General features: G+C 37.4%; 1 protein-coding gene across 1 annotated transcript in view; it reads left to right on the top strand.

Moving 5' to 3' along the window:
• The window catches only part of MAN2A1 (mannosidase alpha class 2A member 1), a 126,694-nt gene that overhangs the window by 55,322 nt on the left and 47,366 nt on the right, over positions 1–24,006 (top strand). Inside the window, exons 10-12 of the mRNA XM_086480083.1 lie at positions 302–487; positions 1,703–1,817; positions 6,343–6,410. Of these exons, the coding sequence (XP_086336209.1) occupies positions 302–487; positions 1,703–1,817; positions 6,343–6,410 (369 nt within the window). The remainder of the gene's footprint in view (positions 1–301; positions 488–1,702; positions 1,818–6,342; positions 6,411–24,006) is intronic.

Genomic DNA, 24,006 nt, shown 5'->3' with positions numbered 1-24,006 from the left:
ACATTTGTGAAAACGATATGTTACTTTGTACTGTCACAGTTTTATTTTAAAGCTCTCTTTTCTATCGCTGAAGCCTTGCAGGAAGCTTACAAGAGTCAAACTAGTTGATGAAGTGCAGCAGTGATTTTTAACCGTTTGAGGCTAGAAACAGGCTAAAAAGTACAAGATTAAGGTTTAAAGAACTTGTGGAACTAGATATGAAGAAAGATGCAAAAATAGCAGTTTATACTTCTGGTAGAGTGTGTGTTGCTTTTTGCTTTTTAAACCTGTATAAATATTCAATTCTTCTCTGCAATTCCAGGGCAGCTGAAATCCTCTACTCCTTGGCTTTGGTACAGTCCAGTAGATCTGAGAAGATGAGTGTATTTCCTTCAGTAGAGAACTATAAATTGCTGACAGAAGCTAGGAGGAACCTTGGACTCTTTCAGCATCATGATGCTATTACAGGAACATCTAAAGATTGGGTAGTTGTGGATTATGGCACTAGGTAATTTATTATAAATATATAAACTTAAGTCTTAGTTTCCCTTTGCTTTTTTACAGCAGAGGTATTTATGTGGAGATAAAGGTTTGCTATAGCTAGCAGCATACTCGGTACTGAAAGGGTAGTGGTGCTTTACAAGAAAAGTGGATTTGATTACCCCTGCTCTTCATTTATGAAATATTTTTTTAATCCTCTGAAGTAGGAATTTGATGTCCAAACAAAATTTCTGAGGTTTCAAAAGAAACTAGGTAGACACAATACCAAGATTTCTTTAATAACATGGCTGCTATTTTCTGCAGTAACTATCGTACAGGAGAACATTTTATATCTGCCTGTGCTAAGCAATGATCAAGATACATGCTAATTTAAGTATATATTATTTGGAAAATGCCATGCCCTTTGTAACCTACCTTTCTTCCATGTGGGAAATCTTTTTCATGTTGCCAGTCTTCTACTTAATTTGTCTGTTGTTGTTTATTGCTGTTATATCTGATGGGTAGTTGCTTTCTCAGTATTGACAAACCGTTCTGCTAGCTGCTTTGCGGGATTTTTTTTGAAGACGACCGTATGATATATGTGTATTTATGTTTATGTATGTACATATATGCTTTAATTATTTATTCAGAAAAAATATATGTACATATTGAGTTAGATGATGGTAGATGGTTGATGGGTAGAGAACTTGGTTATGCAGTTGGTTTTGCTTTTTTCACTTTAAAAATAAAATTGCGCAGCTCTCTATTTAAGAATTTGTAAACCAGATGTTGGCTGAAGCAATGGAAATAATGGTAATTTAAATTTTTGTGTTTCTGATTGCTTTTCTAATTCTGCTTAAAGGCAATCTTGACTTCGACACGAGCATTTCAGGCTTGTTGCCACTGTAGATACTGGAAATGAAACATAAAACACAAACTTTCCTAAGATTAGCATTTTGAAAAAGTACTTGGTATTTTGAGGGTATACGTTTTGTAACATAACAGTGAGGTGGAGTTTAAGCATGCAAGGCAGGAAAATAATGAAATTAAAAATATTTCTGCATTTTGCAGTCTGGTCACCCATTGAAACTAGCTGTTCTTAATTTCATGCTATACTGATATTAAAAATCACATTTATTTTTCTGTAACATACTTTTGAGCTCTTTAATATTTTTAAATTTTGATGTTATCACATTGAATAAAACCAACTGAAAACTAACTAGGACTTCAAAACTTTTAACAGGCTTTTCCATTCAATAATGAACTTGAAGAAAGTGATAGTTGACTCTGCTCATATTCTTGTCCTAAAGGATAAAGGTGCTTATAATTATGACACATCAACTCCATTCCTGAAGATGGTGAGCTATCTCTCTTGATTTTCTCTAAAAATAAAGTGTGAACTATGTCTTTTCAATACAGTTTGAGTGGCCTGGGAAAAGTCAGAATGAAATTTATTATACTTGCTCAAAAGTCTGCTACTTAATATAAACAGTGATAATTGAAGATGTTGGAAAGTAGAAAGTGAAAGCTTCAGCAGTTAATGCTGAAAAATCTCCACACATCTAAAGTGGACTTATTTTGTTCCACTTTATGAATCACATATTAAAACCAGGTGTTCTAATTTTCTTGTGGGCATAAATTTGTTGGTGACTTCAGTGACATGCATATAGTCAGTGAATATATAATAGTATGCAGTCCTGAAATTTGACTTCGCCAACAAGGCGAGGAGGTGGAGTTGCTCTTTATGTGAGAGAGCAATTAGAATGGATTGAGTTCTGGCCAAGGGTGGATGAGGAGTGGGTTGAGAGTTTGTGGGTGAGAATTAAGGAGCAGGCTAGCATGGGAGATACTGTTGCGGGTGGCTATTACAGGCCACCTGATCAGGATGAGGAAGTTGATGAGGCCGCCTACAGGCATCTGACAGCAGCCTCACAATCACAGGCCCTGGTACTTGTGGGGGATTTTGACTACCCAGATATTTGCTGGAAGGCCTATACAGCTAGCCATTCGCAGTCCAGGAGGTTCCTTCAGTGCATCAGTGATAACTTCTTGATCCAAATGGTGGATAAGACAACTAGGAGAGGAGCACTGCTGGATCTTATACTAAAAAGCAGGGTCTGGTTGAAGCAGTGAAGGTTGAGGGCAACCTTGGCCGCAGCGACCATGAGATGGTGGAGTTCAGGGTCTTGTGTAGTAGGAACAGAATACCAAGCAGGATCACAACCCTGGACTTCAGCAGGGCCAAATTTGGCCTTTTCAAGCAATTGCTAGGGGAAATCCCATGGGACAGGGTACTAGAAGGTAAAGGGGCCCAAGAGAGTTAGTTTATATTCAAGGACCACTTTTTCCAGGCTCAAGATCGGCGCATCCCAGTGGGTAGGAAATCAAGAAAGGGAGCCAGGGGCCCTGCATGGTTAAACAGGGAACTAATGGGTAAACTCAAGTGGAAGAAGAGAGTCTATAGATCTTGTAAGGAGGGGATGGCTGCTTGGGAGGAATAAAAGACTGTTGTCAGAAGATGTAGGGAGGCAACTAGGAAAGCTAGGGCCTCCTTGGAGTTAAAACTTGCAAGGGAGTTCAAGGACAGGACAACAGAAAGGGCTTCTTCAAATACCTTACAGACAAAACTATCACTAGAGGCCATGTAGGCCCACTGTTGAATGAAGCAGGTGCCCTGGTGACAGAGGATACAATGAAGGCAGAGTTACTGAATGCCTTCTTTGCCTCCATCTATACTGCTGGGCGCTGTCCTCAGGAACCCCAGACCCCTGAGGCCCCAGAGGAAGTCAGGATAAAGGGCGAGTTTGACTTGGTTGATGAGGACTGAGTTAGGGATCAATTATGCAAGCTGGACATAAATAAATCCATGGACCCTGATGGGATGCACCCATGGGTGCTGAGGGAGCTGGTGGAAGGCATTGCTAGACCACTCTCCATCATCTTTGGTAAGTCATGGGGGACAGGAGAGGTGCTTGAGGGCTGGAGGAAAGCAAATGTCACTCCAGTCTTCAAAAAGGGCAAGAAGGAGGACACTGGAAACTATAGACCGGTCAGCCTCACCTCCATCCCTGGAAAAGTGATGGAACAACTTCACCTCGGTGCTGTCTCTAGGCATATGAAGGTTGAGAAGGTCATTAGGAGCAGTCAACATGGCTTTATCAAAGGGAAGTCATATTTGACCAGCCCGATAGCCTTTTATGAAGACATAACCGGGTGGATAGATGATGGTGGTGCAGTGGATGTGGTTTATCTTGATTTCAGTAAAGCATTTGACGCAGTCTCCCACAGCATCCTCGCTGCTAAACTGAGCAACTGGATGATCGGGTAGTGAGGTGGATTGTGAATTGGTTGAAGGAAAGAAGTCAGAGAGTTGTGGTCAATGGGGCAGAATCTAGTTGGAGACCTGTATCTAGGGGAGTCCCTCAGGGGTTGGTACTGGGACCAGTACTATCCAATATGTTCATCAATGACCTGGATGAGGGAACAGAGTGCACTGTCAGCAAGTTTGCTGATGACACAAAACTAGGAGGAGTGGCTGACACACCAGAAGGCTGTGCTGCCATTCAGAGAGACCTGGACAGGCTGGAGAGCTGGGCAGGGAGAAATTTAATGAATACAACGAGCGCAAGTGTAGAGTCTTGCATCTGGGAGAGAACAACCCCATGTACCCAGTCTAGGTTGGGGACTGAGCTGTTGGAGAGTAGCGTAGGGGAAAGGGACCTGGGGGTCCTGGTGGACAGCAGGATGACCATGAGCCAGCAATGTGCCCTCGTGGCCAAGGCCAATGGCATCCTGGGGTGTATTTTAAACAAACAAAGAAAAAGTTCAAGTAGTTCTTTATACATTTTACCAGTTTGATACTAATATATATGTGCATGTGTGTGCTATGTGAGTGTGTGCCACACATGTCATTTTTCTCCTGGTTGGAAAGCTTAACAAAGTGAATATGCATCTTCATAAGGTAGAGTATTTTAAAGTTGTTCATGGGGCAGTGCTCTGAATTACATTGGAGGATATTGTGATGTTACATTTTACTAGACTTCCATTGTTCCTGTTCTTTATGAGTCTGGAATAATACCACTGGACTGTAAAAGTACTAATTGCTGTTTAAACTGTATGTTGCATAGGAGCATACTAAGTCAAACCCACTATTACCACTGTGAAAGCAGAAATGAAAAAGAAAGTTCTTGCTTCAGTGAATTCATTGTATCTATATAAAATGTGGTGAAAAAAGAAGGTCATTACATAAGTAGATTATGATTTATCTGTATGATATAGAGTAACTGCAGCATATCATAAAGATAATATGACAACTATACTTTGGTTACCACCAAAACCTGAAATTTTTTTAATGTGGGATTTGTAAAATGCTAATGGGAGAACTTCAGGATATTTACAAAAACCCTTTTGCAAGCCTTGAGCAAGTAGAAAAGGCACTTGTTTAAAAATACTGTTGATATGTTTTGGCAGCTGATAGAAGGTGAGTGACATCAAGGATTGCTCAGAGATGGGCATTCAGAATGAATGCTGAGAGAAATGAGAAAGACAAACGATGAATACTTTAAGATTGAAAGTGGCTGGTTTTGAAGGAAGCAGAAGGAAAGAGTGCATTGTCAAAGGGACAGAGCAAGAGACTGTAGCAGCGTTCCAGTAGGTATTAGGTCTATAACAGGGAAAAATTGCCCTTCTTGAAGCCAGAAAAAAGGAAGCTGGAAATAAGACGTGATGGAAGGGTTCCAGAATGACACTGCTTGCACTGTTTTTCTGGTATTCTTAACTATTAGTTATACACAAAAGCATCATGTTTTTTTCAGCTAATAACTGAGTACTTTGTACATTGTGCTACTTTTTCAGACTTTACATTAATAAACAAACAAAAACTAGCTTGCTTGGAAGACAAGTGAAAAATAGACAAAACTTAGAGATTCCCAAATGATTCAACCAATGAGGTCCAACCTATAAAAGTAAAGCTATGCAACCATTGCACCATTCCTGTATATTAGTCTTATTTTTTTGAGTGCAGAAATAAAACTTTCATGTAAGGGACAATAGTTGGGTTTGAAAAACATGATTTTGAGGGTGTTTTGGAGTTTTCTGAGGAACTGGGAGCTTTGCGCTTCAGTTGCAACATCTGTAGTTGTCACCATTGTATGAACCAATAGGAATGTAACAGTACGTGAATAGCCTGGCTATTCTCTTAAAAGACTAATGCAATAGTGACAGCAATGGCTGTTCACTACCTTTTCTCACTGGAAGTGAGCCCTGAGTCATATTGTAGTTAAGAAAAGAGAGAAACTTTTTGAAGTTTATATGGAAAATAAGAATTCATCAATATTGTGAAATAATTCCTCAATTAGTTTCCATCACATAAACATCATACACACATCCAAATTATGTTTTTTGAAAAAATTTTTTATGTACAATAAGGTAACAATGAGATCAGTCAGAAGACTAAACTCTGCATCCTTGTGACAAATATACAGGAGTGTAGGGTTTCAGAGAGTAAATTTATAGCTTGAGAAAGTTAATTAAAATGTATGATAAGTATTTGCAAAATTTGAAGGAAGTTGGCAATTGTGATGTTTTTAAGCAAAAATTAAAAAATGGGGTGACAGTTTGATATTGGTGTCTAGTAAGAGTCATTTAATGAAAGCACAGTTTTCTCAATGAATTGTTCAAAGTGAGGCTTTTTGTTTGTCAATCTGAAGTTCTTAGTTTATGAACTTCTTTGGTTCATTTTTCTGTGTAATGCTCTAAAATAGGCTTCTCTTCATGGTATGGCTAGCATGGTTTTGTACTTCATCAAGTTCATACAATAGACAGAGCCCATATATTACGCATTTAACTATATTCAAAAGCATATTCAAAGATGTTCTTTTGTAGGATGATGTTCAGTCTTCCCAAGATTCTTTGCCACGCAAGACCGTTATAAAGCTGACATCGCAACCAAGGTAAATAATTTACATATTACTTGATGTAGCAATGTGTGTGTTTTCACTTCCTAGTAGGTTTTTATGCCATTTCATTTTTTTAACTTTCACTCAAAATAAAGGTAAAATTAAAAAAAAAAATCATAAAAAATTAAGAAAGGTAAAAAGGTAGTCTGGCATGTTATACTAATACCATTATGCCTAGTTGAAGGAGGACACAGTACTTAAACTATAGAAGTTTCTTACATACCACAGATTTAGCTGCAGCAAGTAATCTGTTTACTATGTGTTTTTACTGTATTGTTATCCTTCATAAATTGTGCTTGAGAGCAGCAGTAGAAAATTCTAATTAAGCATAATTACAGCTGGCTCAATTAACACTGTGAGCAAAACCTTAGTTGTTACAAGTTGTGGTTTAACCCCAGCTGGCAACTAAGCACTACACAATTGCTCACTCACTCCCTCCCCTCAGTGGGATGGGAGAGACAATCAGAAAAAGTAAAACTCATGGGTTGAGATAAAGACAGTTTAACAGGACAGAAAAGGAAGGGAAAATAATTAAAAAATAGCCAAAACAAGTGATGCACAATACAGTTGCTCACTATCTGCTGACCAATGCCCAGCCACTCCCCGAGCCACAGTGTCCCCTGGACAACTCCCCCCAGTTTATGTACTGGCATGGAATATCCCTTTGATTTGTTTGGGTCATGTCCTTGCTGTATCTCCTGTCAGCTTCTTGTGCACTCTCAGCCTCTGTTGTCAGGGCAGTATGAGAAGCTGAAAAATCCTTGACTTAGGATAAGCACTACTTAGCAACAACTAAAATATCAGTCTGTTATCCACAATATTATTGTACTAAATCAAAACACAGCACTGTGCCAGGTACTTGGAAGAAAATTTAACTTTATTCTAGCCAAAACAAGGACAATAAGGCCTAAAATACACAATATATAAATGCTGGATTGTCTTTAGAATTCAAGTAGAAGATAAACTAGGACAGTTTTCTCTCAATTTCAACTTTCCATTGTATTGAGGGCTTACTTTATTTATATGTAGTTCTAGAGTATTCAGTTGAAACTGACATCCAGCCATCCCCATTAACATTCAATATCCAACCTGAAAGAACTTAAACATTCAGCAAAAGTTGACTAATCCAAATAAAGTAGATAAGATGTATGGATATGAGACCTGCTATGCGTGTAAATCAAGAAATACAAGGGTTTTATTTACAGAAGAGAGGATTTAAGATTCATTTTTAAAGTAGTGAATGCTATTTTTGCTGATGTTAGTGTTTAATTTTTCTAGTTCTAGCAAGTGGCAAGCTAATAAAACTTAGTTGTGTAATTCATGAAGGTGACAGACTATTCAGCAGCACAACTGCTACTGTTAAAAAATTCTAATCAGATTCTTTGAAGAAATGGGTGAAGTTTTTGGTTCTTGTGAGCTTTTGGGGGAAGCTGTTTTCAGTCCTCTAAAGTTAAATGTATATAAAAGTGTGTGTATATGTAGTTTTAATATAAACATGTTTCTAGAGCAGTCATGTAGATATACATACTATTTAAAAAAAAAAAAAATACAAATTTTCTTCTCTTATTGGAGTGCTAGATAGGTGCTAATAGATTATCTTAAATTTGTCCAAAATGGTGAAAACCTCAGGTGCCTAGCTATTTGATTTAACTAAAATTTTTTTACCTTTTCCAAATATCCCCTCAGATGTCTTCACTGGGAGAGGCTTGTATGTATTGTATATAAATACTTGGCTGGAGACAAGTTATAATGTAGACTTTCATTGTCATTTGAGTGTAGCTTTAATGCTTTTTCTTTCCTTGCTTGGGTTAGCTCTTGAAATTTCCCTCATACCCGTTCCATCCCCTGATAAGGCTTTTGTTTGCTTCCACTGTTCCACTTCTCTCTCTGCATAGTAAATTTTTCCATTTTTAGGGTTTATACGTTTCAGGCATTTGCCTGCCTTTTTTTTTTTTTTTTTCCTTCTTAGTTGTACATTAAGTATATATATATATGTGTTAAGATTTTTTATTTTAAAATTAATATTATCCTAGCAGCCTTTTGCATCTGTTCTCTAAACATTTCTTAACTTACTAAGAAGATAAAATTGGTAGATAATTGCTGATTTTAACTTGTCTAGTATCGTGAAGATACCATACAGCCGTATAAGATGCAGTTTGTGTTCCAAAGACTGTGTAATCAGGATTATGGGAGATAGAATAAAGAGGAAAAAATGTGAGGGAGAAGGGGAGGAGAAAGGTTACAAGGGAATATTGATACTGCTGCCTGAAAACCTGTTTTTTTAACGAATTCCTGTTTGGAAACACTTTAAAGACAATGCTTAAGTGCACACTACTTCATGTTTCCTTTGTTGTTAAAATTTTCATTTGAATATCTGTATGTTCAATTATTTTCTCTTACAAAAATAGGCTTAGTCTTTCTAGGCTTCTAACTTGGTCTCTGGTTGTAGTCTGAATCTCCACTAACTTTGTTACCATTGTGAAAAGTGGTATGTAAGCTGAGACAGTAACTTTTGCTTAAACCTAGTATATGAATATTATGACTGTGCATCTGAGTTTTCTAGGTAACCGGTAAAGATGTGAAAAGTTAATTTCAGTGGACTCTTAAAGTCAACTTGATAAAAGGATTACTGTGCTTAAATTTCAGAGTTTGAAGCTTCTAAGACAGAAACTGATATTTCATTTAAAATTTTGAGGCATCAGCAGATTGAAAATACATATTCTCATAAAAACTTTATTATTTGGTTATCCTCCATTCATGATAGTCTTTATTGTTCATGTCTGTAGCATGAAATCTCTAGATTTCTTTCTGTTAATGTTTTCTAATGTATATACCATTATGTGGGATAGAAATTAAGTCAATGTAACTGGCAAGGTGTTACTTTTCTTTAATTGGCTGAATACTTAGCTTTTTGTAGTTTTGCATTTCCATGTCAGATTTTTAAAAATAGCTGTATCATAAATTGATTATTCTTATAGAAGTTTGGTTCATATTACCTATAAATTTAGAAGAACGCTACTGATGGGAAGCTCGTAAGATAATGTTTTTTTGTCTAATTATTTACTCAATCATTTTACAATTTTTTTTTTCTCATTTTACTGAGTTGATACTGTCAATTTCAAATCTAACCTCCTTTTTAACAGGAAAGTAGTTGGTAGTATGCTTTTGCCTCTCTCATCCAGCCTTTCTGATGTTTTTTAATTGTTCTGATTTTTTTAAATGTTCTGATGTTAAGTGTTCTCTTCACTGCTTGTGAAAGTTGTAGTCAGTACTGAAAACTGGTTGGACTGACTGTACAGGAGAGCTAGCACAACTTTGTTACACATGGAGGAAAAGAAAAGAGGGGAAAAAGAATATATCTTTCAGTAGTCATTGTTCTAGCACGAAGTAGCTTCAGGTTGTTGTGTAGTTGAGAAGTATCTTTGAAACTGCTTCTAAGTAGGTACCACTTTTAATATATTTGGTATCATTTTCTTCCTCACCTATGCATCTCTCTTCTGTAGTGTGCTGTTGCCATCTTTTTATGAATCCGTAGTTTTATAAAAGCAGTAATGGGTTAATTTCAATGAAATCGTTATGTAGAGTATTTTAAATCTTACTATGACTGCCACCTTAGAGAAACTAAGTGGTCTTATGATCAGGCTTTTGAGTACTGAAGTTACAGCATGTTTAATTACACTAAACCCCTTTTAACTGATAAAGAAGTTGCATGCTTTTTTAAAAAATTGTTACTTCCACCTGAAAAACAAAGCTTTCACAAGATAATATCCAACTAGATATGGGACTACTTTTGTTCTGAAATTAACAATTATTACAGTGTGCATTTAGAGACAAAGCCTATGAGTGTGCTGATAAATTGGATACTGCATTTTACTTCTGTGAGAGCCCTGTCCTTTGATATCATCATTGGTTCTTGGGAATAGTCAGCCAGATGTACTTCCCAAAAAGACTTGCACTCGCTGGGCTCAGGTGCGGGTGTGGGTTTGAACCTCTTGCTATCCAGTTTAAGCAGTCAGCTGTTGATGAAGGGTATGTCAGCATTGTGAGCGGCAAGATTTCCCAGCTATTTCTATCTACAGTGTTTCCTGGAGACAGCATTACAGGGGAATGTGATACGTGACCAAATAACTGAATTTGTGGTGGTGTGTGTTTTGGTGGTTTTGGTTTTGTTTTTTTTTCTCACTTCTCAACCTTCATGTACCTGGCTCGGGAGTTTTAGTACTGAGCTCCGTTGCACTCTACAATCATGGTGTAAGGCATCCCCTCTGAACTGAAGATACTATGATATTGAAAGATTTTTTAAAATCATTGATTTAGGATTATTTTTACTGCTAAACCAGCAACACTTATAATTTGCCTGCAAATTACTGTTGTCAGCTAGTTGTAGAGGAATGATATGATATCCTTCTTATCAGGCTAGTTTAATAGCTTAGCAGACACATTTTCCACTAGTTGAAATATTCAGGTTGCTTAGGAGATTCTGAGTAGGATACACTGTAATCAATGATTTCTTCAAAGATCTGTCAGAGCAACAAGCAGTTTATTGACATCCACCTTATAAAAGAAAGTTTCATTTTTCCAAATAGTGGATACAAAATAATCTGGACTATTATCCTTACTTCAATATATATGAGCAGGTTTTGGCATAAGGTTGTAATTAACAAAGGTTTGGCGTAAATTGTGTTCATCCTGTTAGGTCCAAAATTTGCGATCTTTTTTGGGAAAGAAAATTTTTATTTACTTTTTAAGATTTTGCATGTTAGTTACCTTTTCAAAAATTCACTTGGCAGGTGTATCCACTGCTTTCTCAACACAGCACTATAATGTAGAAATCAAAGCTACATTATTAAGTTTAATGTGTGATAAAGAATAATATACAAAGGTCAAAAATCCTTGGCAGAGCAGTGTGTTACTGTATTTGGTTGGAAGATGAGAGCAAGGATAACTTGCCTGAGAAGGAAACTTTGTTGGTGTTGGTGTGATATGCCAAAAAGGAAAGCTGTCCTGATGAGGTGAAGCAATTTATTAAAGCTTCATGCAAAAGGAACTATATCTTTCTGAGATTAGAAGTTGAGTTGGTTGGGGTAATGTTTTAATATTCTCATTTGGCAACTTTAACTTTGGTGGTGGTTGGGGTTTGGTGGGATTTTTTTTGGTTTTTTGTTTGTTTGGTTTTTACCTGTGTTGCCCATGTTGGTACAATAATTCTAAACAGTTGTCCAATGTAATTACAAGGAGAGAATGCTGTGACAGCATTTGACATATTAATAATATACATTTCATTTTAAATACCTTTTATTCTTGAATTAATTCTAAGGCATATGTGTTCCTAGTTGTATACTGAAACAGTTTTTAAAAGACACAGTTGAAACAAGGGTATTTTCCATTGTCAATAAGAAGAAAAAATGTTTAAAGACAACAAGAAAGAATACAGTAACATTTAAAATGAGGCCAAAAATATTTGTGGCAGTTCAAATGTTGTTAGTAAGCACCCTTGTTCACCAGGGAAAAAATAAAAATAAAAATAAATAAAAAAAAAACAAAAACAAAAACCAAACCAAAACAAAACAAAACAAAAAACCAAAAAAACCAAACCACCAAAACCCAACCAAAACCCAAACCAACAGTTTTAGTTTTTTATTGGATCGAATAGTGATAGCAATATGCACAACCTTGTTATGTTTTTGTTAAAGTGAAACCTCTGTATTAGTAACTTCAAGGGAGGTGGACAGGATGAATGGTCATTCAGTCAAGCCTTAAGACTCTTTTCTTCTGCTAAGAAATGACACTTAATTGAGCACTTGTATTCTCAGCACAGTAGTGCAAGTAGTTCAAAAATTAGAAAACCCTTTGAAATTGTATGTGAAGAGCTGCACTTTTAGTTTCTAATACCCTGGCTGCTTAGGCTGAATACAGCCTAATGACTTTTAAAAAATTACTTTAAAGTGTTAATCCTAGTGTTCAGCTGCCTGATTAATTACCTAGATTTCAGGTGACCTGTAATTGCCATGAACATGTTCTGTTTGTAGTAAACTCAAGGTCATTTTAACTAAATTGAATTGGTATTTAAAAAGCATTCTCTCTCTTGATTTTCATGATAGAAGAGCTGTTGCAAAGGCAATGAAATGCTTGGCTGACACAGGGTAACTCGGGTGTCTGAATCCTGAAACATCAGTTAGTGTCAGCTTGGAATAAATATTTCAGTAGAAGTAATTCTGGCAAAAGTGGTTACTTCAAAATGAACAAAACCAAGAAGTGGTCTACCTTCATTCTGCTTTATAGTTGGAAGGCCTTACAGCAGCCTTCCAGTATTTCAGGGGGGCCTACAGGAAAGATGGGGAGGGACTCTTTATCAGGGAGTGTAGTGATAAGTCGAGGGGTAACAGCTTCAAACTGAAAGAGGGGAGATTTAGATTAGATATTAGGAAGAAGTTCTTCCCTGTGAGGGTGGTGAGATCCTGGCACAGGTTGCCCAGAGAAGCTGTGGCTGCCCCCTCCCTGGCAGTGTTCAAGGCCAGGCTGGATGGGGCTTTGAGCAACCTGGTCTAGTGGGAGGTGTCCCTGCTCATGGAAGGGGGGTTGGAACTAGGTGATTTTTAAGGTCCCTTCCAACCCAAACCATTCTGTGATTCTATGATTCTAAGTTAGCTGTGCAGCTACCTTTATGTCCAAAACTGGCAAATTCTGCATTGACAGTGTCTAATGGGAGAGGAAGTGAGGGGCATGGAAGAGTTCTCAGCACCGTGATGTCTTCATTCCCACTCTTTCTGAAAGGTCACAACAGTTTTTTTTAGAGATCTCCATTTTTACTGTGTGACTTTTCTACATGCAGGCCTATCTCAGAACTGACTCCCTACATTGGCAGTTGATGTTTCACTAAATGTTTGCCTGGGAACTCTGAAAACAAAACAACAAATAAGCTAAGGGATGAATGTCTGTTTTGATGTAAGGGGTAGATCTTTAAAACTGAACTGTGGTTCATTTTTTGAGCTGTTATACATTTTCATTATTAAGAAGAAAAAAGCAGCTTTGCTGCAAATAATTGTGTTCCCAAAGCTTTCTATGGTATTAATCTTTATTTTTCAAAACTCAGTTTTGACTGTCATACTTCTGAATTTGAGTTGTCCTAAAAGTTGTTAAATTTCAAACATTTAATCTTTATATTTTCAGTACATAAAAATTCTTATACATCAAATGTTTTTCAGGTTTTGGTCTGTTTTATTGTTGATAAACCAATGATGGTCTGTTCTAAATTTTTTTGTTTACTGACTGTCTTTGAAGTTGCAGTTGCAAAATTAAGCCAGTAAGTAATTTGATACAGTTTGCAGCATTTGTAGAATCTTTGTGGTTTCTCAAAACTGCACAAATTTAGGATTTTCGGCTCAATGCACAGAATTTCAACAGTTTTCGTTGGAGTTTGCAGTACCAGTGCAATTGTAGTAGGTGTTTGATTGTGAAGGTGTTTGATGCTTCAGTTGCTATAAAAAAATACAACATTACAATGAAAAATCCCACAGTTAGGTGTTACAAGAAATTTCTGGGTTCCTCTGAAAACAGTCTGTAATGGAAACGCCATATGAAATGCAGAAAGAATAGATTAAGTAAACATACTTTTGGGGGAGGAAAAAAACCTGGGTTTGTTTTTCAAAAACCAAAAAGTGATCATTATGCAGGAATATGCTAGGGAAGAACTGAATGCAACTGAAAGATCTGCAGTATATGCATGTACTTGTTCAAGCAATTTTGGAAGTAGAAGATACACATTTTCAGTATATTAGTATACTTGTGTATTATTTCTTTTTATTCCAGGCACTGGCCCCTTCAGCTTTTTTACTGGAGTTGTTTTGAGGCACTACTGTTATTAGTCCAAGGCGCTCAAAGCACAGACTGAAGTGATATGGCATACTTAAAGTCTTTCTGCTCTTCTGAACCAGATTTTTTTTCCCTTCTAAATGCAGATTTATAAAGCCTGCACTACAAGAGGAACAAGGAAAGGATTTTAGTGAAGGTACTTCCTGATCCTGAAAAAGTCAGGGGGCTTCAAGCCCATCTTGGACTTCAGAACACCTCACAACTTTGTGGTAAAAGAAAAATTTAAAATAGTGCCTTTGGACTTAATCCTTTTATCCTTAATTGGAGAGTAGTTATGTACTCTAGATTAGGATATGTGTGCCACTACAATCCATCCAAATCGTAGGAAGTATGTGTATCTGGCATATGTAGTAGGTACATAACATTTTAAAGTCTTGTCTTAGGTTGATGTTGTTTTTTGTGTTCTCAAAATTTGTAGTTCTTGCTGTGCTGTTGTCCGTGTTTATTGTGAATGCTGTTTTCTTGACGGTGTTCCATGGTTTGTTCTTGAGAAAGCCATGCAAAGGTCCTGTTTCCTTTGAGAGTAGAGAGATGGAATATTTGCCTGTCATCTGCCTAATTCTCTGCCTTTTGTATGAGCAATGGATATTGTAAAGATACATCTGTAGAATTATAAAAAGAGAATTGATAGCAATGTGTGTATGTGAGTTCACTCAGCTTTATTAATGAATCTCAAGTTTGACTTTGGGTTTGTCATTAGGAAAGACATTCCTACAATGATTCAGAATTCTGAAATGTCAAGCTAAGATAATGGAACGTTTCTTTTTTTAAGCACAGTGTCATTGTTTTTCATTACTTGTATGTTAATCAGAACTGTCAGCCATTACTACTTTTAGAAAGAATGCGTAATATTAACATTATAGCTCTATTTCCAAACTACACATTTGACTTCCTCTTCAAATGCTGTTATAATCATAGCATAATTCTATTTTGTGTTACTTGAAACTCTAGTGATTTCTTGTGAATTTATTTATTTGTTGATAGTATCTCTTTTTTTATTTCTTCATGTCACCAGTTTGATTTTGTAATGAAAAGCTGATCTGTGGATAATGGATTCTGTTTCTACCTTTGGTTTTATACCTTATGAAAGCAACACAAATTTATATTGTGTGCTTGTAGTTTCAAGTTGAGATTAGATTCTAACTAATTCTTCTGCAGGATTTTTTTCATAAACTGGAAAAGATGTCTTATTTAATAAGAGGCAAAAATCTTAATATTGGCTCTATATGATAATATTGGATTACATCTATTCAAGATTAATATTCTACTCTATAATAAACAGTTTAATTGGATTGTAAGAGTTACTGCTTAGATACAAATTGATGTTTTAGGGTTTTTTTGTTACATCTGTGACTGTATTGATAATCCCAAATTTGGAGTCTTAATTTTACAAGAAGATTAGCTGGATGTGATGCAGAGGACAATATTAACATTATTTATCTTATCCAGTTAAATAAGCTGAAAAATCTCATTAGACTTTATCCAGTCAATGACAAGCCTCTTGGGAAGGTATTGGAATCTCCTTTTGGGGAGAACTTGATTTTCTCTGACTATATCGAGGAGAAATGTTTGCTTAACTTGAATTTTTGTTAAACCGCCTGTATTCACACTGCCCCAAATTTCATGTTTACATATGACAGTATATCTGAGACTGCAGCTCTTTAATAATAATTTCCTCACAAAGGACTATTCTATTTAATTAAATGTCTAGGATTGTATAGTTATGAACACTAATGGTTTCAGCATCTACTGTATCTCAAAGAAGGCGTACATCAAAGCTGTAGCAATTATTGAAACTAAGTGCTGTAATGTGATTAGGTGTGTTGATGCAATTTAAAGCATACTTACACTGTAGTTTCATTTGGTGCTCTGGGCTTAACTTGGTATACCTTTTTCTGAAAGCTCATTCTTGTAATGTGCAGATTAAATTTTAAAAGAGCCACTAACCCAAGAAGGAATATTGAAATACATTGATCTCCTTTCTTAAAAACTGGAAAGCAGAAAAGCGGACTTGGCATCATTTTTTAATTCCACACTTTCATTTAGTTTCTAGTCAGTTTGTTGTAAATGTATTTTTGCCAATGCTACCTTCACTCTAGTTAATAGACAGATTTGCTGGTTGCCTAGCTATTACTTAAATGTTCATTGATAAATGTTGGATATCACATATTACTCAGCTTATATCTTTGGGCATTCGTCTGAGAGGGTGGAGGGTTTTTTGTGCAAAATGAGGACAAAGCCAAGCAAGAAATTGCTTAGTTCAGATCATAAAATCGCAAATTGTTTTCTGTTTCTATCAATCCTGCTGATAGAGTCATAGTGGGAACAAACTCTATATAGGATTAGAATTTAAAACTGTCTCAGTAAACTGGAGCAAATATTTCATAGTCAAAGAATGAAATGAAGCAGGCAAGTGGAAGTATTAATGCCACATGGAAGAATAATGTGGGGACCAACCAAATAGACATTAGTGAAGCAGAAAAAACCTAGACATTACAGGAAATCAGATTGAGAGAGTTACTTGTACGATGTCAGGGGCAATTTTGCTTTTGGATTATTTAAATGGAAATGTTCTGTGTAAAATACAGCTGAAATAGTGTGCTATACTTAGAGCGATGAAGGCTTCATCAAAAATGTGGTATCTAGTTTTAGAAAACATACTTCAAGAGAGTAGACTTTGAGAAGGCTTAACAGGAAAACAAGAGTACTAAGTTGAAGCAAGTGACAAAAGGTGTTAAAAGAGTATCATTGGTTTAGTTTGAAAAGGCTGATAATGAGGAACATAAATCTGTAAGCACATACAGGTTTGTAACAATGAGGATCAGTTGTAAAAAAAAAAAAAAAACACAAAAAAAAAAACGAAAAAAGGAAGACAGTGGAAAAAAGGAAGACATAATTGGAAGAAAGGTTGTTTAATGTAAAGTAATTCAAAATTTAATTGTGTATTAACAAAATGGGTGCTTGAGCTGCAGAACAGTATAAACAGTTTTGGATGCTTTCAAGAATAGTGATTGGAGTGTTTGTTAAAAGTTGTCCTGCTGAATTCTTGTTCTGGTTAGGAGGTCAAACTACAGCAACCTTCTAGTCCACTGGTTTTCTTATTATTATCTATATTTGCTTTTTGTCTCTTGAATTTAGTCTTGAGAGTCACAGCAAAACAACTATTTTGCAGTACCCAGCAGAGCCTAAGGTTATAGCCTAGTCTGTCTTTTATTTGACCAACTAGAATAAATAGAAGAAGTTGACTGGTTTAAGGCATACAAGACCTTCCAGTGACCAGAAATGTTACCTGATGTTTGTATGAGAACTAGTTGCTTCCATGAGAGAACAGATCTACTTACAACTGCTGTCCCTAATGCACAAGCACAGCAATTTATGCTCTGTTGTACAGGCAAAAGGAATTTCCAGTTCAGGATAAAAACGTTTTATTTTACTCTGACAAATGTTATATTGGCACTTAGCAGATCTGCTATAAAAGGAAGAGCGTTTTTTTGCTGTGGGTATGTAGGTTTCTGATAAGAAGTGTTGAGTAGAGTAATAGCTACTTACATTAGTAGCAACAGATCAGTTCAGTTCTCTATAGGAATGCAAAGGTCAAGATATTTCCTAGTACATGAAAATTCTGGATTTTCTCTCTGCCACACACACACCACCCCCACCTCCCGTATATGTAACATATATGGTATGTGTGTGTGTACATATCCAGTTGTATTTACAAAAGAAATATCCTGAATCCCTACCGTTGTATTTCTGTAAATTATTTGGTATGGTTTGACATGTTTGACATGGAAGTATATTTACTCTTCTGGAAAAAAAAAAAAATCACTTCTGATGCAGAATTATTCTATTTTATGGATATCACATGTTTTTGCTTTCTTTCTGCATATGGCATAAGAAGAAAATTATTTTTTGATTATTGGACAAGTATCCATGCTTATCTCTTCAAAAATATGTTAAGTAATTCCTCAGGGGCTTGTGGACTTTTAAACTCAAAATTAACTGACAGATTGATTTCCACATTCTTTGTTTCCTTATTTTTTGGTAGGGTTTGCCACTGTTAAAGTTGTGAGCCAAATGTCATTGATAATAGTTCAAGATACACAGAGGCTTAGAGTTTCAGTGTCTTGAATAGCATGTATATAGAAAAACTATAATTTGGATGAAATAAAGAGATCTTTTTACATTTCAGAAATAAATATTCATGTGGCAAAGCTGGAAATGAGGGTGGCTTTAAACAATACCTGCAGAGTCAAATTTTCTTTAAAACAAGCATGAATCAGACTTGAATGCCTCAAACTGGATTGGTCACATGATTTTCATGCATGAGGTTTTGAATTACTTTGTCCAAAGCTTTCTCTGTTACCTAATTTCCTTGCTAAATAAATTTTCAGTAGAACTGAAAGGCATCTTGAGATGCTGTGAAACATAGTTTCTACAGCTCAATTTACTAACCAATAGAAGAAGAGTTGTACGAAAAAGCATTAATCTCCTGTCAAGGAGAGTGTCACCGTCATGAGCCTGCACAGTTGGACTTTAATTAGTCTTGTTCCTAAAGAAATATTAAGAACATGGCTTGAGATAATAGAAAATGTCTAATTTTTGTAGAATCAGAGCAGCAGCATGACCAGATGATTTCAGACGATACCCTAAATCACTTTTTTTTAAAAAAAAAAAGATAAAATTGATTAAAGGACACTTCAGGTTGTATATATGGCATTTGTTTTCAGAACAATTATTTTGTAGATGATTTCCATCTTTAGTAATTCATAGCAGAAATGCATGCAAACTTGGCAAGATGTGGAAAAAAGAGGATGAGGAGACCTGTGCTTAAAATGCCACTTTAATCCTATTTTTGACAAAGGAGGCCTTAACTCTTGTGTGAGAGACCATAAGAGCTTTAAACAGAACTAAGTAACTTGATACTTTTTTTTTTACCTAGTGTTTTGAGTAAATATTCAGCAGAGTGTTTCTTCTTAAGAAAAAGCAGTTGTTACAGTTAGTTTTCACAGAATAATAGAACGGTGTTGATTGGAAGGGACTTTAAAGATTGTCTATTTCCAACTCCCCTGCCATGTGCATGGGAACCTTCCACTGGACCAGGTGGCTCAAAGTCCCGTCCAACTTGGCCTTGAACCTTGTGCCAAGGATGGGGCAGCCACAACTTCTCTAGAAAACCTGTTCCAGTGTCTCATCACCCTCACAGGAAAGAATTTCTTCCTAATATCTAGTCTAAATCTGCCCTCTTTCAATTTGAAGCTGTTACCCCTCGTCCTATCACTACACTCCCTGATCAAGAGTCCCTTCCCACCTTTCCTGTAGGCCCCCCTTGAAGTACTGGAAGGCTGCTCTAAGGTCTCCCTGCAGCCTTCTCTTCTCCAGACTGAACAACTCCAACTCTCTCAGCCTGTCCTCATAGAGGAGGTGCTCCAGCCCTCAATCATATTGCTTGGGATTGCCCCGACCCAGTTGCAAGGCCTTGCACTTGGTCTTGGTGAACTTCATGAAGTTTGCACAGCGTCACCTCTCCAGCCTGTCCAAGGTCCATCTGGATGGCCTCCCTTCCCTCCAGCGTGTTGACCACACCACACAGCTTGGTGTTGTTGGCAAACTTGCTGAGGGTGCACTCAGTCCCACTATGTCGCCAACAAAGATGTTAAACAGCACCGGTCCGAGTACTGACCCTTAAGGAACGCCACTCGTCACTGGTCTCCACTCAGACGTTGAGCTATTGACTGTGACTTTTTGAGTGCAATCATCCAGCCAATTCCTGATCCAGAGAGTCGTCCATCTGTCAGATCTGTGTCTTTCCAATTTAGTGACAAGGATGTTGTGTTGTACAGTCTCAAATGCTTTGGACAATTCCAAGTAGGTGATGCTGGTTGCTTTCCCCTTATCCATCAATGCTGTAACCCTATTGTAGAAGACTACTGAGTTTGTCAAGCAAAATTTGCCCTTCGTGAAGCCATGTTGGCTGTCACCAATCACCTCCTTATTTTCCATATGCCCTAGCATAGTTTCCAGGAGGATCCGCTCCATGATCTTGCTGGGAACAGAGGTGAGACTGACTAACCTGTAATTCCCCAGGTCTTCTTTTTTTCCCTTTTTAAACATGGGGGTTATGTTTCCTCTTTTCCAGTCGGCTGGAACTTCACTGAACTACTATGACTTCTCAAATATGATGTATAGTGGCTTAGCCACTTCATCTGCCAGTTCCCTCAGGACCTGTGGATGCATCTTGTTAGGTTCCATGGACTCGTGCACCTTTAGGTTCCTTAGGTGGTCTCAAACCTGATCCTCTCCTACAGCAAGTGGTGGTTCATTTTACCAATCTCTTCTTTTGCCACTTCGACTTGGGTGGTGTGGTTGGAGCACTTGCTGGTGAAGAATAAGGCAAAAAAGTTGTTGAGTACCTCAGCCTTCTCCATATTCTGGGTAACCAGGTCTCCCATTTCCCTCTATAGAGGGCCCACATTGTCCCTAAGTCTTCCTTTTGTCATGGACGTGCCTATAGAAGCTTATCTTGTTGTCCTTTACGTCCCTGGACAGATTTAATTCTATCAGGGCCTTGGCTTTCTTAACTAGATTCCTGGCTGCTCGGACAATTTCTTTCTATTCCTCCCAGGCTACCTGTCTTTGCATTAACCCTCTGTAGGCTTCCTTTTTTTTTTTTTGAATTTGTCCAGGAGCTCCTTGTTCATCCATGCAGGCCTCCTGGCATTTTTGCTGACCTTCTTCTTCATTGGATGCATCACTCCTGAACTTGAAGGACGTGATCCTTGAATATTAACCATGGCTTTATCCCATGATACGCTACCAAGCAGCTCCCTGAAGAGGCCAAAGTCCGCTCTTCTGAAGTCCAGGGCAGTGAGCCTGCTGTGTGCCCTCCTCACTGCCCTAAGTGTCTTGATTTCTACTGTCTCAAGGTCACTGCATCCAAGGCTTCCCTTGAGCTTCTTCACATTCCCCGCGGGCCCCTCCTTGTTCGTGAGAACAAGGTCAAACATAGCTCCTCTCCTCATTGACTTTTCTGTTGCTTGGAGAATGAAGTTATCAACACATTCCAGGAAACTCCTAGGTTGCTTATGCCCTGCCATGTTGTCCTCCAACAGATATCAGGGTGGTTGAAGTCCCCCATGAGGACCAGGGCTTGTGAATGTGCATTGCTCCTTTCTGTCTATAGAGGGACTTATCTGCTGAGTCCTTCTGGTCAGGCAGCCTGTAGCAGATCCCTGCTATAATGTCACCTGCCCCTGTGCTCCCTTTAGTTCTGACCCATAAGCTCTCTGTCAGCTTCTCATCCATCTCCAGGCAGAACTCCATGCACTCCAACCAGTTGTTGACATAGAGGGAAACACGCTCTGCCTGCCCTTCCTGAAGGGCCTATATCCTTCCATTTCAACACTCTGGTCATAGGAGCCATTGCACCATGTCTCAGTCATGCCAATAAGATCATATCCCTGCAGGCGTGTGCATATCTGTAATTCCTCTTGTTTATTCCCCATGCTAAGTGCATTTGAATAGAGGCATTTAAGTTGGGCCCCTGTGAAGGTGACTTACTGGCTGGAATTCCTTTGTGGTTTTGTTCAAAGTTTTTTCCCATGGCCCTCTAAAGCAAGGAGGGAGCTTTTTAAATCATAAGAAAAATTTTTGTGGTCCAGTTATATTTAGTTTTTTCTGTATTGAAAAAATGAGGAAAATAATTGTCTGTTCTCTTTTCTTGGGCTTCATGGCAAGGATCATGGAAGTCTTTTCTTCAGGAGAGGTTGTGCGTGTTTGCCATGTACAGATAAATGCCTATTTTAAGTGGATCGTCTTGGTCCTCTTTGTTCCATTTACCACTGTCCTTAAAGACAGTGGGCCTGCATAATATCAGTTCACAAGAGGTTTTAGGATTCTAGCTTTCTTGGGATTTTTTTCTTTATTTTTTGTATTTTTTTTTTGGCTTCTAACGTATGGCAGAAGTCACATAATCCAGATTATTTTTTATGGTGTTTTACACAGTTTAAATACTAACCCCCAGATCATTTCTACCTCATACATGGTGGGTTTTTTTTTTTAAATTTACTAATTAAACAGTGTTACCGTCTACTGACTCTTCTCAGATCTAAGTAATTTTTTCTTGCATTTTTTTTTTATATTGACCCCCATTTGATATCTGGAGAGTTTTTATTGGTTTTTTGTCCCAGTGAGATGACTTTGTTTACAATTCTAAAATCTTAGTCCATCAAAGTCCATCAACTGCCAAGATCTCAGAATACCTTTCTAGCTGAATTCTTCTAACCCACCAGTCCTTCTGGTGATTTTTAACATATGTAGAGTTACTTCAGTTCCTTTTATTTAGTACTTAAAGCATTTTAATGTGTATTCATGAGTTTTCCCTTCTTTTCGCTCCCCCACCCCCCCGGACGTTTCAGAGCACTTACGTGCTTCTGTTTCTTCTTTTTTGTTCTTCAATGGAAGACTGTTGATATAATATATAATTTGGCTTCGTGGCTTCTATCTTTGCTCAATTTTGGATGTACTTGTAGCAGTTTTGCTTTTTTCACTATGTAGCTGTTTTTTAGCCTCTATAATAGAAGAGGGAAAGAAACTAAGCAGCCTCAAAGGGGCTGTTCATATAACTTTGCATTGAAATGATGCGTATGTGCCCAGAGAACTGGTTCTGATGAGCTATAATGGGAAATACTATAATCCACCTGCAAAGGTTTGTCATAGAGATTATAGTAAAATTGATCAGTCTGAGCTAGAGTGCCTCAAGGAACTGGTTCTCAAAACAAACTTGAATAGAGATCCTCCACCAAGCAATGAAAGCTGTTGTCCTAAGCTGTTGTGAGGCCAAGCCTTTTGCAAACGTGGTTTTCTGAATAATCCTTTGTCACTGATGATCCTCTGACTTTTACTAGTAACGAGTTCCGGTTTCTCATGTTAGTTGAATGCTTTGCTTGTGAAGGCAACATTGAATGAACTTCAAAAGAAAATGGTAATTGTGTTGCAGGTGTTACCAGTGAATGTGTGTATATATCAATATATATCTATGCCTATATGTTTATGCACATCAGTGAAACAAAACCAAGAGTAGTCTGAAATATTGTAACTTTTCAGTTTAAAAAACAAAATTTGTAATAGTTGTCTTCTAGGAAAGCAAGGTTTTGAGTTGTGTTTCTAGAGATCTGAATCAGCTTTATTCACATATTGCCTGGGAATATAGCTACACCAGTTTACACACTTCTTGATAGCTGAGTAAAGAGTATTTAAAATAAGAAGAGAGGGTGGCTTTTTTCAGCTCTGAGTGAAAATCTTTTGCTGCAAGTTAAATCTTTACTACAGGAAAGACTAGTCAAAATATTTTTTGATGCTTGAATGTACACGTTTAATAGAATGGTTTATTAGTGGCATATGGTAGGTTGTATACAGAAAATGATCAGGCTTGTATGAAAATTGTATAAAGACATGGAGCTGTTGGAGCGAGTTCAGAGGAGGGTACTAAGACGGTGAGAGAGTTGGAACACCTTTCCTACAAGGACAGGCTGAGAGAGTTGGGGTTGTTCAGCCTGGAAAAGAGAAGGCTCTGGGGAGACCTTATAGGGGCCTTCCAGTACCTGAAGGGGGCCTACAGGAAAGGTGGGGAGGGACTTTTTACAAGGGCCTGCAGTGATAGGGCAAGGGGTAATGGTTGGAAGCTGGGAGAGGGCAGGTTTAGAGTAGATACAAGGAAGAA

This window comes from Leptosomus discolor, chromosome Z (genome assembly GCF_034619465.1).
Source record: "Leptosomus discolor isolate bLepDis1 chromosome Z, bLepDis1.hap2, whole genome shotgun sequence".
Lineage (NCBI taxonomy): Eukaryota > Metazoa > Chordata > Aves > Leptosomiformes > Leptosomidae > Leptosomus > Leptosomus discolor.
Note: the sequence above shows the minus strand (reverse complement) of the source record. Positions and strands in the feature narration are given on the sequence as shown.